Consider the following 17,397-nt stretch of genomic DNA (forward strand, 5'->3'; position numbering starts at 1 on the left):
CACCTTACTTCTGCATAATGCTTTCAACTTTTCTTCAAACAGAGAGGATTGCTATGAAAGTCGTGATTGAAACTAAGCCGGGCCATTTAATCCGTGTGGAATTATATGTATTTATCTTGTTTACCTCCGTTCTTGACGTTCGGCCCTTTTTTCCTCAGGTAATCTGTAACGCTGTGGTGCGGAAACAAATTTTCCGGGGATTCTATGAATTTAACTCTAAAACTACAACACAGATCCAGGGCTTTGACTAAGTTAGCCTGGATAACAGAGTGTACTTTTGCTTTATGCAACTCCGGTGTGTGCCACGACTTTATGCAGAGTCTCTACTCAAAAACAGAACAGCCACAGACCATGTTGAAAGGTAAGAAAGGGAGCATAATTACAATGATTTAAAAACTTATTTCACCTGATATTTTATATGATCTCACAATCACATGGGCTGAATGAAGACCACTTTCCCCACTGGACACTGTGATATATTTACAATCCAGTATTAAATGGCCTCCATCAGTTAAACAAAACAACCTAGTTTTGTTTCTGAAAAACTTCAAGTAGGAAACAATTATTCAAGTGTGTGGATTACAAAAAGTCTCCATTTCATTTTCATTGACCGACATTTTAGAAGTAGCACGACTTAGTTTGCTGATCTCATCTACTTCAAGTTAAAATCCACATGGAGTTGTTTTGCTGTCTACTCTCAGAAAAAAATATATAAAAAGAAAGAAATACTGGGCCATCACATTGGTACATAAGACTGATGATATTGCAGCCGCACTACAGGTATACATAGTCATGAAAGCAAATGACTTTACTATGTCTTGGAGCAAAATCTTTCATGTAATTCATCAGTGATTCATTATCTAAGGGATGCTCTTCTAGCAGTGGGGTCCAGTTCACTAGATTAATCAATCTGTCAAAGTCTCATAAAGAAGATATATGGTCACCGTGCAGCAGAACGGAGATGAAGTAAGGGGGCGGGTTTGTGGCTGAACCGGACAGAGATGTTTGTACCAAGAGCATCACACCATCTGTCTGAGGAAAACAAATAAATCCTCATTTAGCACCAGTCCTCCATGTGATTCACATGTTGTCAAAAGTTGTTTTTTTTTTCTTGTCCCTTCTTTCCCACTCTAACTAACTTCAAAACACAAATTAGATGGTTTGGGATCCGTTTCAAGTCACAAAGCAATGCTAACAGGAAGCTCGTCCCGACCAGAGTTCCTCCCACTCTCACTGCYCAGRSKGAAACARAAWSARAWGTMWTYGTCYTGCCAGSTGTGTGTGYGTGTGTGTGTGTGTGTGTGTGTGTGTGTGTGYGTGYGTGTGTGTGTGTGTGTGTGTGTGTGTGTGWGYRTATATATTCCATGGAAGCTGACGGACTTGCGGTTCCCTCAGTAGTTCTGTAGCAGCAGTAACTCGATACAGTACACACACATTTTTGTTGCTGATCCAAGCTTCCCTGCCTGCCACGATTTTGGTTCGGTTCAACTTGTTGTAAAACACCACAGAGGGCCGTTAAAGAGGAGAATGTGTAATTGGCATCTAATGAACACAGTGCGCTACGGTATTGAAGGAGACTGTTTGGATTTAAATGATGTTGATTTCGTGCTGCGGATGTGTCTTATGTTTTAGCATTTTAATAAGCTCAGAAAATATTTCTGCTTCAGAATTAGCATTCCTCATGGGATCAGAAAAGTGGAGCAAAAAAAAAAGAAAAGTTATTTAAACCCTCTAATTACTACAACCTCCTCCGAATGTTCCACTATGTAGTCTCTTCCCTTTGAATATTCACTCTCTCTTGATCAGCAAACCAAGACAATCACTCTGGATGAAGAAGCTGTTTTATTTTTGCCAGAACTTGTTTGAAAAAGTTTGATTAACTCACAAACTCACCCACTGCTGATTTATAGTCAGATGTGGTGCTACAACATATTTCTGCTTTTTTCTGCTTACTGGTCATTTATAGGAAATCTATTGAACAAGTTAATGTACGATTTCAAGCTAAAATGTTATTTTATGTAATATATTTAAAAATTTAGATGTTTTATAATGTATGGCACTAAAAAGAGGAGAGTAGAATTCAGCTCCCCAAAAAGTACAAGGATTTCTTACTTAATATTAGTATGCCAGACATACCTGATTTTAAAGAGAAAATATCCCTGTTTTTATTATTATTTCAAGTTTTAGTTTATTATTATTTTATACTAAACCATATATTGGAAATGATATAACAATATCATTTCCAATGATATTAAAACAGGAATGAATTGTTCATGTTTTGATGTTGGCATTTCAAAACTCAAACAATCGCCAAAGCTCCTAGAAATGTCTAATGTTTAACAAAAGAAAAAAAAAAACATTGCTGCATTATGTGCAGCCTTAATATAAATGTATTTGAGCAATGTCTGCGAGTTGTTTCACTTCGCATTACTTGTCGTCTTGCAATCAGAAGGTTCTGGGTTCGGTCACAGCTTCCTCTCATCACACGCCCATGTGGCCCCGACCCCAAGTTGCCTACTGATCTGTGCATTGGTGTTTGTGACTGTGAATGCAATAATGTGGCGCGATGAGTGGAAAAGTGCAACATAAGCTCAGTCCATTTACCATAGTCAGTTTGAGGTGGGACATGTGATCTGCCTTAGTGTTCATACGCCATTTATCAGACAAACCCCTCCACTCTGGGTGGTCTGGTTAAGAAGCACGCTATATCATATGCTGAGTGAGAGGGACCTTCCTCCTTCAGCATGCATGTGTAACCAAGGAGCAATGCACTTTTACTGCACTGATTTAAGATTCATGTGTGTTATACAAAGAATGAGCCCAATCCTGTTCTAGCCTCCAAAAATCTCCCATCATGCCAGCATGTCACAAGCAGGCAAAAATCAGATGTTGAAACGTTCAACCAGTTCTGTAATCATGGCAGCAATTAGAGGCACCAGTTGCTTTGCTAACACAGCAGCACTAGACAAAAGTTTGCATGGAATCATATTTATCATATTATCAGTGCTGAGACAGAATTTATATTGCAGAAATAACAAACTGGGTTATGATTTAGATGGAAAAAAAATATTTTTTTCCTCCTGCTTATCTAAAAGAGTCACATGGCAAAGAAAATTGTAATCTCTGTGATATAGTTTCTCACTGGATTATTTTGTTTTATGATTATTATGTTTTGAGCTTTTACAGAGACTCAGCTCTGTGTGTCACGGCGTAAACGGCAAGTCAAGACATGTTTACTCGTATAGCAGATTTCAACAACATGGCAGTTCAAAGCGCCTTGTGGCTAAAAACATGATACAGACGCCAGTTTTGGTCAAAACACAAAACCTCTTCATGAGGAAGAAAACTAGCCACATCGTACGCATGGGGAAACCTGATGTTGGGAGAATAATAATAATAATAATTAAAATACATTCTATTTGCATAGCGTAGTAAAATCACAGAGCACTAAGTACGTCAGACAAAATCATTAAAGGAGAACACTTAAGTAGCACTTTAAAATAATAGAATAAGAAAGCTGATTTAAGATATGCATGTGTAAAAAGAAAAACTGAAAGGCATGTATCATTTGCCTTTCGCTTCAGAATTATGCACTACTTTGTGCTGATTTAACACATCACTTCCCATTGAAATACACAGGGGTTTATAGTGACAAAGACACGTGATCAAGGCTTACTTAAGACGTTTTTATACTTATAGAAATGAACAAGTTAGGTCACAAACATCTAAAGATTTTTACATTTTATTCTATTATTGTCTTTTAGTCAAATCGATGTCAAATTAAGGCCATCCACAGCCAAACAGCCCAATACTTGCTCTTGCATTGTTCATATGAACAACCATAGTTTTTGTTTTGCCTGTATATTGGATTCAGAAAAGGTAGGCATTGATAGATTTCAAAGAAGAAATACAATTGCTCACCGTAAAATAGAGCCCATAACACCATCGAATAATAACCTTTACAGATGTTGCCGCACATGAAGGTTACATGGTTGTGGCTGCATACAATAATCACATCAGAAAAGTATCAGGCATATTGTATGAGTCCCCCTGTCTGTTGTGGCAATCCTTTGACCTGCTATTAATAATAAATCGAGCATTTCCTTCTTTAGGTGTCTCTCTCTGACTTCAGTGGAGGGAGGTTCAGCGGGAGCCAAGGGCGAGTGGCTTGTCATGTCAGGGGTATTAATTTATGATTTCCATCCCAGCTTCTGACCTCATCACCTCCATTAGAATGCAGTCTTTGTAATTTCATGGTTAATATTCAATAGCCACTTGTCCCCTGTGTCTGCTTTGTGCATGTGAAATGTGCAAAGGGAGGAGTGAATCATTTTTGATTTGTTCAGCTTGTGTATGTGTTTGTGTGTGTTTGTGTGCGTTTGCGTGCGTGTGTGTGTTGGTGGAAAAGGAAATTAGGGTTGACTGCAGAATGGATTTCTGCAAAACAGCTGCAGATGCCCAGAGATGTCCTCGGTGTCACTGCTCCCACTGAGCCGTTTTGAGTTGCCTCTCTGTCTGACCCGACTTATTTGAATCGCCTCCTGAATACACACTCGTCTCTCCTCTCTGCGCTCCCCTCACACATGTTAGGAACAGTAGTTGACCCCCCTCTTATAGGCCCTCGCCTCGGGGCCAAACTCCATGGCTCTTAGAAGTGAACTCAGCCCACGGCCTGCATGAAACAGAGGGTGGCCAGTGTCTCTCAGCCTGTGGATGACACACAGCAGACTTCACACACAGAACTGAGGCGGGGACTTGATGCGATGAGACGTACAGTAACTCCTCACAACAAGAGTAAAAAACAAGGCTGAAGAGAGAGAAGAGAGGCGAGAACTAAACATCACAGACACTGTCGCAAATACAGAGTCTGTCAATTTGTATAGTATGACACAGATGTGTTTGTTTAAAAACGTAATCTTCACATTTGGGCTTTTCCTCCCCCCAGAATAAATGTAATCAAAGAGAATATGCAACTGTAGTAAAAAGATGAATATGTTTGAAAGCTTTATGCTTTATGACAGAACCATGTAAATCTTAAATGCAGTTGAAAATGTTTCAGTCCCAAGTTGAGGCCCCTCTTCTGATATTTTTGCCAAACGGACCAGGAGACAAAACTCCACCACTATGTTTTAATAAAACTTTGAGTCAGAATGGCTGATATTTTAAGGTCACCTAGAATTGACTCATACCCTTATCTTACATTGATAAAACGTGAAAAGCCCAATCTTTAATAATTTGAGACAATTATTTAGTGGACGAAGAAAACCCGTGTTAAGAAATTGTTTTTTTCTTTGCACAAACCCTGACGAGCCATGCCTAATGACACCAAGTATAATTTCTAAAGATACATGTAAATGGAGGTCAAAATAAATAAATAAATAAATATATAAGAAATGAAGTAAAAGAATTGAAAGACACGTGTAGTTCACATTGTTTATTCAGATTTACACATAGATACCCTAATACAACTTCCAGGACAGTAAACAAAATGTAAACAAAATGACGTTATGATGAATTACACAGTCTAGAAAAAAAGAAAAAAAAAACCTCAGGTGGGCGAAAAAAACAAAACAAAAACAAATGTTCAGATTCATTCAGAGCAGAAGCAGCCAGCCCTTTGAGTCCAACTTTTATTGCATAATCACATAATAAACTCACCAAAGATATTTTTAAAGAAAGCACTAATAATACTGAACACGGGCATTACAGAACTAAGCTTGTTCTATTCCAGTTTCTATCTAATAGACTTTATACAGAGTTTATATATTAGGAGGAGGAATCCTTCAGGATAACCTGGATGTCCAGATTGTGTTCTCCATCACTAGACCAAGTAAGAAGCGTCTTCGTCACAAGGTTTGCATATAAAACCATACAAATCATAACATAGTGAGACAAGATATACATTTTCCCTATTGTTTTTGTTGTACTTTAATTGAAAATTGTATAATATTGCTTATTTTTAGATTGCAAAACTCAGGTGTATCACTGATAGGCACCTTATCTACACGTTGGGTTTAACTCCTGTTATATTGTCAACCTGACCAGTAATAGGACTCATAATTTGGATATCTCTTACATACGGCACTTTGCAAGTTTTCATACCCGTATTTTTTTCAAATTGCAAACACAAATGTCAAGGTATTTTATTAGATTCTGTATGATAGAACAACATGAAATAGAGTAAAACTGAATTCAAATGATCATAATCCAAGGTAAGAATTTTTTTTTATTTACCTATTATTTTTGTTTTAATTGTGTTTATTATTTTCTTTAATAGTGATATCAAAATGTTAGAATTATGCCTGCTGATATCCTCAGTGCCTAAAACTTAGGTCATCTGTTATCTGTACATTCATTTCCATAATTGGCTTTGTTTAACTCCTTATTTCTTCTTGTTTGTTTTGTCGTTTTTGTTTTGCCCCGTTTTTTTCTTATGTTATTCACCCTATGTTGTAACACTAATTATGGGGTTAGTTGTCCCGGGTTTCCTACTTAATTTGTATTCATACATGACATGACTGCATGTACACAGCGGAAAGACTTAGCACAATGCTTCCATGGTCTGGTGACAGAGAACAGTTCCCTATGAGAAGTACCATAATTACAATTTGCTCTTGGAATGATTTGTAAATATATCTAACATGGCTAACACTTCTGTACATTTCATCTTTCGGCATGATTTGATCTACACAAATCATCCTAAAAATCCCACTGTTTCCAGGTCACTCCAGGCTATTAAAGAAATTAGTTTCAGGGGACACACATCCAGTTTGATTCATCATTTCAAGCATTACTTAAACTCCTCGGATTATATGAAAATAAACCAGCAAATGCATTGCTGCTATGATGCAATCAAGTTGAATACAACAATAGAGTATCTTTTATCAGTGAGAGATTTCAGCCCATAAAATAGGGCCTTATCAAACACATTAGTGTCGCACATTAGCCCCTCTATGTACAAGTAATTAAAAACCTGAAGACTAAAGTCCCAAAGGAGCAAAGGCAAAGGATTTCTCAAACAGTATTAAACCAGAGGGGAAAAAAAAAAAAAGATTTCTATCAAGTCTCTTTAAAATGCACAACTGATCTAAGTGCGATCTTAAGAGGTATTGGTTTGAAAAGAAGGTAGGCGCTGCAGCACATGACTGTGCACGGCTTTTATCAAGACTGTACCATTCATGCTGTAAGCGTATGGATCTAACTTAGCATAATTTCATAGGATTTTCAGTGGAGGAATTAAATTAGACGCAGAGCTAAGTCTGCTTTACAGAGAGCCCAGCTAAAAACCGATAACGCAGAAATTTGATTTTTTTTTCCCTTTACATTAGATGAAAAAATGTAAATATCTTAACTAAAATCTGCCAAACAAGGATTAATGGGGATTTTGGGAAAGGCAAGGAACCTACTTGGAAATTCAGGCTTTAAGCTGATCCAGACCATTTAAGGCCATCATTTTCACATGGAAGAAATGATAGAAAAATTAAACGTATTAGAAAGCAGATGAGCTGGCATTCATTGAAAAAGAAAAAAAAAGTCCTTCGATAAGAAATGTAGAAGTAAACAAAGTTTGAAATGTTAAGTGGGGAGAGATCTTTGCATAAGAATGCTCTCCGTTCACAAAAGAATAGACAAACATGTTCATTGCCGATCATATCAACAATTTTTTTTCATTGATGTCCATTTATGAAGATTCCCATTTGGTTCCTATATTTAGCCTGATATAGGATGCTTCCTCTGTAATTAAGCCAGGTAAGGAAAGCAACACATTACCATCAGAGATTTGTGTGTCATATTGCAACAAGTTAAGATTTCAGCGTCCAGTTCAACGAGGAGAACAAAAGAAAAAAAATGTGACATCTCCCTTTTAACGGGGTTTTCCAGAAAGGCCACAGCAACCCATCAAGACTTTACCCTTGCCAAGGACAGGAGGACCGGCTATGTTTCTACCGAGATCTGAGCGACCAGTTCCCCATTATTCCATTGCTCTTATCTGCAGAAACACTAAAATCCGGTTAAATGGAGTCATTTCCTCATTTGCCTTTAGAGGTCACTTTTCATGCTTGAAGAACTCCAGTAATTCAAACGGCGCTGGGGGTTTCATTGTAATAATAGCTGGTTCAGAGAAGCTACAGAGGCTCGGCCTGCACTCACAGATCAGTGCTGAAATTGTCTCTGCCCTGCACAGCCAACTGAGTGAGAACGAATCAATAGCTCAGACAAAGCGAGGAGGCCGTGTGATCAATAAAGGAAATAATTAGGTCACATATTTTTGCTTTATAAACCCTGAATAATGAGTAGGACAGAGCTAGTTGCACCCGCTGATAAGATTTTCAATCCCGATGCTCAGGGAACACCGAGCGAGCTTTGCACTGCGTCTGATCTTAGTTGCTCCTGGGCCTCGCTATCTCTGTCTTGTGTACTTTGACCCCGACTGGCAGTGGCTGGATGCCTCAGGACGAGAAGCAAAGACTGCAGCATTCCATACAGATCTCTAAACAGTCTGCAGACTCGCAGCAGGCGTCAATGATGCCACAGTCCATGTCACAGGGCAGGTCACAGTCGCCGCACTCCTCCGATGCGCAGCAGCAGCAGAAACACGAGTCGTCGCCCGCGCAGGAGCCACAGGTGGCACAGTCCAGCACAATGTTGCAGAGGGTCAGGAACTCACAGAAGAGGCAGGCCAGGATACAGTGAACACAGCAGTCTGCATGGAAAGGGACAAGATGGACGCCTTTATTGGTCTTTCTGTGTCTTACATTATGGCATCATTTCATGCTTTAGGCCTATTTGCAAAAAATCCTGCTAACATAAGAAAAGTGAAAAAAAAAATCGCTAACCTAAATACATTTTTACATTAAAACTGATATTTGAATCCTTCCTTAGGGCCTGGTTTCTTTAATGGCTTCCCATAATGTTGCATGCAGTTCTGCAAAACCTACAGAACAAACAGATCACTTTCCCAAAGTTAGATGTTACTTTCCTAAACTTTACATTTTTTAGAGATACTTCCATTTTCCATGCAAAACAAAATATATTTGTTGCCTCCCCAAACTTACCAAGTATTTTCCCAGAATTGATATATTACTTTCTTAAAATTGTTATCAAACATACTGACTAATTTGGCCAAACAGACCTTAAGGGATTTTATCTGCATTTTAATTCCTAGAAGTTTACAGCAATGCTTAAATATCAGAATGGTCAAATCCACCAAAGTTTAATACTGTGGATGTTGCTACAGAGGAGAGAAGGACTGAAATAAATGATATCAATGTAGCATGAGATCTCAGTACTCCTAAAATTAGCTCTAATGTTTGATTTTGCTGCCTGATTGATTTCTTCTCACTGTCCTCAAACTCTCATTAGCAGCACTCTGCATCTTCATCTGCTTCTCACCATCCTGTGCGTCTGTGGGAATCTGGGAGCTGTTACTCTTTGAACTGCTCTTGCTCCTCTTACTGCCCTGGGATGTGATGGAGGGGTTTGAGCGCAGTTTCTTGGTGTGTTTGGGTCCTGCAGAAGATGACGATGAGGTGGAGGAGCCTCCTCTCGGCAGCGACCCCAGCTTGGGATGCCTGTGAGAGCCACCATTCCTGACGGGGTTGGACTGAAGGCCGGGCAGGTGTGCTGTGTGCGTGTGATGTGGACAGTGCGTCTGAGTGGGGTGCGTGTGTTCATGGCTCTTGACTCCGTTGCGTAGCAGGCCGCCGGGCTGTGACCGGCAAGGCTGGGTATGATGGATGGGCGTGGATCTTGCAGCTGGTTGAGCTGTGGAACAACAAAAACACAGACATTTAGACCAAGAGAGATAATTAAACACTAGTTTGTATTAGCGGCATAGTCTTACAACTTTATTTACTCAAAATTCTATAAGTATAAACGTATATAGGAAAAACAATCCCCACATTGTGCAATTTTGCAGCTTTCTGCAATGCAGGAACAACTTTAGAATCTCAGATTAATTTAGCACCACCAAGGTGGCAAACATCTCTGAGCAAAAGCTAAATCAGCTGTGCTCATGGAACTGATACCTATATGTTAGTCTTCTGCATAGCCAAAAAATGGCTAACACTGGCAGATACCGAGGTTAATGTCAGCATATTGTGTATAAGTACCAAATATATCAACCAAAAAGTACCTGATATGAATCTAAGCATGTCAGTCTTTGCTCAATGCACTGTTCATTCTACCTCCCTGTGCCACAGAGCACTGCTTTTTAAAGAAGCCAGGCAGAAAAGAGAGAAAATAAAGAACATTTGATAATCACTTGGAGACAGTTAACTCACGCAGGCATGCTTTGATTGGCTGCTGGTTGTGGTCATACAACAATCTAGTGTTATTTAAGATTCTTTCATTCAGCGTTTTCTAACTTTGCTCCAGATGTCTGGCACGCTGTATGGCCAGTGTGTGTGTGTGTGTGTGTGGGCGTGTGCGTGGGTGTGTGTGTGTGTGTGTGTGTGTGTGTGTGCATGTGTGTGTGCGTGCGGGGGTGTGCGTGTGTGCAGTTGGAAAGCTAGAAGAAGCAACCATTCTTCTCTCTCCAAAGTGTGTCAAAAGTCAATACCTGGTGCTCTCTAATGCTATGTCTATTTTTGCTCTTTTCTTCTCAGTTATATATTCTTGCTCCTATGTGTGTTCATCTTTCCACTTTTTTCTCTTCCTCCTCAGTCTTTTGTACAGTCGTCAAGCATTCCCAGCTCGCCAAGACACAAATTGCAAAACAATGAGAGTTGCTGTGAGCATTTTTATTATATTCTTCTTTGTTGTGAAGTATTTCCAGTGGAATTTTGAGCTGTTGAGAAACTCATATTTCATGTTTCTGAGCTTGTGATGTTTGAAATGGTATCTGTATGCAAGTGGAGTATAAGGCAGGCAGACAGAGAGAGAGAGAGACGCCGAGTCCGGATTGTCTCCAAACAGAGATTGAGGTTAAACCCACTCACATACAAATATATGCATGCAAGAACACGCGTGAACACACACTGCACATGCTCACGCTGAAAGGAAGGGAGAAAAAAAAATACACAAGGTCCCTTTGTTTGCAAGAGAGAAAATGAAGAAGAAAGATGGCTTGAGAAAAAGGGAGAAAAACTTGAAGGCTGTTGCTTCTTGCGCATTTTTGGAGATCAGGATGATTCATGGGCGTGACTCATAAACACAATGATTCAGCAATGCAAGCCAGTTAAAAATAACAGCAAATAAAAAGCGAAGTGAGTGTGGCATTAACATGATGAGGTCGGGGAACCGCAATGTGTTTCTGATACCTGAGTGTTTATCAAGAACACGATGATAAGAGTCAACGAGGGTCTTGCGACCTTGAGGACAACAGCTTTATGCACATGTCTGCAGATATTTTGAGCTACGAAGCGAGTGTGAGTGACTCACTGTGTTTTAAAGGCCACACTGCCATCTTAACACCCTCCATCTCCAACTGCTTTTTCTGCTTCTCCGATACCCTGTACTTACACACTTCCCTCCCCGGATCAGAGAATAGCTCTTTCTCTCCTTAGCTGAAATGAGTCATGACTGTCTCTGTCTGTCTTTATCTAATTGTCTCTTCCACAGTTTGTCTGCATTGGCAGGAGAGCCTAACTGCAGACATGAGCTCTAAACCATGACAATTAGACAAAAAAAAGTGTTTTCTGCCAGCTATCAATTCTGAACAGATTTTGAATGCCAAGTATAATACTATGTTGTTTTCTACAATTGTTTCTTAATACGGAAAAATATGTAGACGCAAGATCTTGACAGAATTTGCCTCACAGAAAAAAGTTTCCCAACATTTGTGCAACATTTCAAAACCATTTTAAATGTTTCTAAAGTGCCTGTAATTTGTCCCAGATTTCTTACTACTGGATTTTACTGGGCTTCTGTTACAGAGTTTAACTGTTTCACCCAGCACTGATAAGCTCTGGAACAGAGTTAATAGGGCTGAGCTTTAATTTAGTATTGTTTTGAAAAAACAATTTCTCACACCTTTTGCTCTTATCCAGTGACTTAAGAACTTAAGGACAGTGTACATTACTTATTTTGTTTTGCCTTACTAATAAGAACAGTATTCAGTTTGAGTCAAAATCCAAAGGAGAGGATACAAGTAAGCAGCAGATCTGCAGAGACTTTTCAGTCCAAAAAACATGAAAACTGTACAGCTTTGCTGATATGTGTTAATATTTTTGTCACAACCTTTTTAGAAATGGGACAGATTGTAAATCTCTGACAGGTGAAGAGTAGGCCTGTCATAATAATCAACGAATCAATTAATTGCATGATAAATTGAAACAAACTCAACTATTTCCATTGGCATAATTTATTGTTTCTCTCTTTTTTTTCTCTTTCTACCAAAAACTGGAACACAAAAGTCTTCAGTTTGGTGCTTTTGTCTCAACCAGCCCTTTGCTGAAGGACAATTTTGTTTACAAAGACTTCAAAATTCATTTTATTTGTTGTTTTGTTTATTTATTTTGGATATTTAAAATGTCTTCCAGTTCCAGTGTTAAATGTTCATTAAAATTTTAAGTTTAATGATCTTTTAGAATGTGCTCTTTCACTATTATTTTGTCATTACCATTATATCACTTAAAAGTGGTCTCAAAACAACAATATTATTGATTATCGCAATAACTTCTCTAACAATTTATCGTCCAGCAAAATTTGTCATCGTGACAAACCTAGTGAAGGGTGAACAACAGGCTTATACTCTCTTAGCAATCTGTTACAGAGCAACAGATGGATTACCATCGATAATATTTCTAGTATGTAAAACTGTATAGGGTTTGTCCGATACTTGATGAATCAGAATATTGTGAAAAGACATAAACTGTAGAGACGTGACATTAAATTGTCTGGTGACAACAGCAAAGGATCTGCAGCTTGGTCAGCCTTGACTGATGATTGGTTAGTTAGAAACTCAAATATCATATCTTTTTTCAGTCAGTGAATGCACCATATTAAGCACTGACATCGACACTCTTGATACAGACTATTATATTTTAGTCATTCTGTCTTGAATAAATGTAATTTAGCTCCACTGACAACATGGTCACCTTTGTCATCTTAGCAACTGAGTTGTACTGATATGTAATAATGTAAATATAATAACAGAAATAATAATATATAAAACGTAATTAGGTAATTCTCCACAAAAGGAAATGACAGCTGGCTTTTCTACTGTTGATATGTCTGGTAAAAACACAGCTGTGCACTGGACATCTGTTTCGTTTCATCATCTGACAGACATAGTTCAGCATTTTTGCGCTTGATACAATAATGTGGTATGTGACATAGAAATCAGTTTTTTCTTTTGTGGTTTTTTCACTTGGGGGGAAAAAAACATAAACATTAGTCACAGAATAAATAGGTGGCGTCATTCACTTTTTGTTTTATTTGACTCATTTGTTTTAGCTGCGCTTGATAAAAGAAGGAGAACTCTGTGCACATCCTGAAAGAAAAGGCCTTAAATTTGAATGAAAACATATGAAGGAGCAACTTAATGCCCAGGAGCTCTAATGACTAATCAACCAACCACTTCTTCCGAACATGGCCCTGAAGACATTGCTGCCTAAAAAGGTAGACTTTCCAGCATGAGTCTGTGTCTTGTTGCTTGGCAGACAACGTGAAAGGAGTTTAAACATGACAAATGGCAAATTCAGAAGAAGAAAGCCAGAGAAAAAGGAGGTGAACTAGTCAGCTTTGCAGAAATGGAAAACAGTGGACAAAAAGTCTCTGTGCTTGATTATAACCAAAAGCAACGTCACAGTCCTGCTAGACATCCTCAAAACAGCAGCTAGCAGAGCGCTCCGCTTTGATGACGAAGATAATAACAAACAGCTCCTCTCAGCATGTGCCCTGATTTCCTGAAGAATCAAGATACCATAATTTAAGTTCTCACGCTCTGAAAATATGCTGTGAAAAAAAAACAAACTCAAACTAAAAATATTACACCATAAATGCTACTGTGATCCTGTCAGTAATTAATTACATGTGTCTCACTGTTTCCAGTCACGGTTGTGAGCAGTTAAAACATCTGTGAACACGAGTATCCTGCTGCGTCGGTGACGTCAAAGACAACACCGTGCTCATGACATCACCTGGCCAAAACGTTTTACTGTGTGTTCAACCCATATGTTAGTAAACCTCTCTGCACATTGTTCTCAGACAGCTTTGCCATGCACTCGGAGCCAGACACACGCCATCATCACTAGTTCTGAGCATCCACGGTTTGCAGACATCCCCACCAACCCACACACAGGCTTTTGCAGATGTCAGCAGGCCGTGATCTCACAGCAAAGCCTGAGTCACAGTTTTTTATTGTTTTTTTGTTTTTTTTATGATATCCACACACTCATTGCAAAGCCAAAATATTGTACAAACATTATTGATTTATTGCTTGAAAATGACAGTCCACATTTAATGTGCTCTCTCAGAACACACAAGTCACAGTGCACAGACAAAACAAAGCAAAAACAACAGGGATGTCGAGGAGATAGATGTGTACTTTTGCTGTCTGTGGAAGTGCACAGCTGGTGGCAACAAACTTGAAAGTGGAACTGGAATTGCTGTGAAGACAGAGGTGGGCTAAATACAAGTCATGCTTGCATAACTTACCTTCCACTTCAAAATGATCAAATTTCTTCCGAAAATCAAAACAAAATAGACAAAATGTGTGGCTGTAAAATAAAAACTTTTGAAAAAGTTTAAGGGGCTGCAAGGGGGGGGGAATTCTTTGATGACGTGCATTATATGATAGTTGGATAATCTTTCCAGAAGAACACATGGAGCGGGTGGATTTCACTTATTTCACTTTGGGAAACAAAATGACGCAGAGAAAAAGGATGAAAAAGAAAAAAAAAAATCTGGCTTTAAAGCGTTTAGCCAGGAATCTGAAGTGGAGACAAAGCGCTGATGGGACAGGTAGAGGCAAGAGAACCAGGGTAGACATTCACTCATCCACTTAATTCATAGAACGCTGTGTTCACCTACTTATCCATTTATCCACTTCCTGTCTGAAATGCTGGTTATTCAGTTAGCACAAACTAGCTATTATGATGTCACCTATAGTTGGCCTCGGATTCAAAGAAAAGATCCTGGGCTCCAGCTCTCTAACACATACTCAGATGACAGCTTATTCAACCCCTTCCTCGCCCCTAAATTCCTCCATTCAATCACCACTCACTCACTTAAATCATCTCTCTTCTCTGTGCAAAGAAGGGAGGACGATTTACATTTTTTTCACCGTGCTGTGGGGTTAGCAGCTAAGCATGAGGACAACTTTGTTAGATTTCTGAGGGTGTTCTTATTGTGCAGTCTTGTCTTCTGAAGGGATAAATGACATAGCAGGACCAGGTTAAGAGTAAGGTTGAGAAGTCTTATTTGAAAATGAAGGCACAAAGAATAAATGCGGTGGAGTAATGGCACAACATGACGTGCGTAGCCTTTGGCTCGGGTTCAGAAATCCGACTGTGACTGCACATCAAGGCGAGGAAGACAGTGGCTGTCTCTCTACGACCGAGACAAAACCACAAGGCTTGTAATTTGAGAAAGAAAAGCCAGTGACGGTGGTTGATGTAAAGTGTTTAAAGAAAGCCTGGATTTTTGATGCCTCTCGTTAGTGAATGGAGAAAGGGAGATGCGGCTTCGCGGAGATCTGATAAAAAAGATTGAACGTATGTAAAAAAAAAAAAAAAAATAATAATAAATATTTTTTATTAAAAGTGGAAATTTGGTTTGGCCAGGATAGACAGAAACTGCTCTACAGAATAAAAAAGGAGAAACAAAACCTCAGATTCTTTAACTAATGCAATTAAGAAGTTAATCCAGAGCTTGGTGACATTTGGATCAAGGTAAGACTCCCCTCTGGAACACAGAGAAAAATGGCCAAGTACTTTTTTCTCCTTTTAGATCAAACAATGGCCAAACAGCAGTAATGTTCCCAAAGTCAATTTGCCTTGAGTCAAACTTGCTCAGCAAACAGCCCCACCCTTAAAGAATATTATCCTTAAACTCTTCAACTTTTTCTGATGTTGCAAACCACTGGATCAGACTGGATGAAGAGTAAACCATTTCATTGCAGTGCTGGCTGCTGTTGTTATTCTGCTGGAGTCAAAACCTCCAGCCCTGGTTTTAACATGTTTTCCTCCAGGATTGCCCTACTTTTAGCTCCATCCATCTTCCCACCAACTCTGGCCACTTTGACTGCGACTGATCAAGAAAAGCATCCCCACAGCATGATACTGCCACCACCATCTTCACTTGTGACACATGATGTGTTTATGTGAGCAAGCGTCAGTTCTGTGCCACGCATAGTGTTTTGCATGAAGGCCAATAACTGTAATGTCTGTCTCATCTGTGCACCTTCTTTTAAATGTTTGGTTTGTTTTCTACATTGTTTCTGAAAAAAATTCAAAATTGGGCTTCTTATGACATTCTTCTTTATGGTTTTCTTCTTGCCTCTCTCGCATAAAGGACAGATTTGTAGCCATCACAAAACAAAAGCATTTTATATGCGGACTATATTTAATACATTGATGCCTTCTGAAAGCAGTTAAGGGAGGTGAGGATACTTTTCAAGACACTATAATATCAACTGTATATGCCTGTAGTGAAGAGAAGTATGTAACAAAATAAACAGGAAGCAGAGTGTTGGTTGCTTAATGAATGAGCGTGTGAGTCTGCTATTGTTTTTAAGAGTGCCTCCATCTTCCTGCATGCACTCCATAGCTGCAAATAGAGTTGCTAAATATCCTGAGGCAGGAATTTTTCAGTGGCCTCTAATCCAGTTTGCTCATGAATGAATCCTGAAAAGGACTGTGTGTAAATAAAGTTCTCAACAGAATGGGATTAATGGGAGGCAGAAGCCGGGGAAATATGCTCACTTAATTAGTCATTAGCACTTTTTTCCCTCTTATTTCGTTATCTATAATCTGACTAACCAATACGTCCAGTAAACCTTAAATGATTCATAAAGTGAAATGCTGACACCCTAACTATCCATTTCCAAAAGAGAAAAGGCAGGAAGAAAGATCATTCAGAGAACAGAGGAAACTGGAAAAATCAACAGTTCTGCACATAAACCTCAAAGTTCAGACTTGGGTGGAGATTTGGTCGTGTGCAAAACATTAACTGTGTGTGTGTGAATACCTGACCTATTTCTTTGGGGTGTGCGACTTTGTATCAGTTAAAGGTCAGGATAATATGACTCATCTGAAGACCCATCAGTAATGGAAACTGAACTGATCGGTCTCTCTCTCTCTGACCGTGTCTCAATGGGGGGATATGTGTGTCTATGTGGGGGTGTGTGTGTGTGTGTGTGTGTGTAGGGGTGTGCGTGTGTGTGTGTGTGTGTGTGCGTGCATGCGTGCGTGTGTGTGTGTGTGTGTGTGTGTGTGTGTGTGTGTGTGTGTG

At 39.2% G+C, this 17,397-nt stretch overlaps 1 protein-coding gene across 2 annotated transcripts in view; it reads right to left on the bottom strand.

Moving 5' to 3' along the window:
* Nucleotides 1–5,419: 5,419 nt before the first annotated feature.
* The window catches only part of mdfi (MyoD family inhibitor), a 28,446-nt gene continuing 16,468 nt past the window's right edge, over nucleotides 5,420–17,397 (bottom strand). For both annotated transcript variants that reach the window (XM_008409260.2, XM_008409259.2), the window contains exons 4-5: nucleotides 9,394–9,765; nucleotides 5,420–8,704 (exon numbers count right to left, since the gene is read on the bottom strand). In XM_008409260.2, the coding sequence (XP_008407482.1) occupies nucleotides 8,451–8,704; nucleotides 9,394–9,765 (626 nt within the window). In that variant the 3' untranslated portion in view covers nucleotides 5,420–8,450. The remainder of the gene's footprint in view (nucleotides 8,705–9,393; nucleotides 9,766–17,397) is intronic.

Source organism: Poecilia reticulata, linkage group LG5 (genome assembly GCF_000633615.1).
Source record: "Poecilia reticulata strain Guanapo linkage group LG5, Guppy_female_1.0+MT, whole genome shotgun sequence".
Taxonomy (NCBI): Eukaryota; Metazoa; Chordata; class Actinopteri; order Cyprinodontiformes; family Poeciliidae; genus Poecilia; species Poecilia reticulata.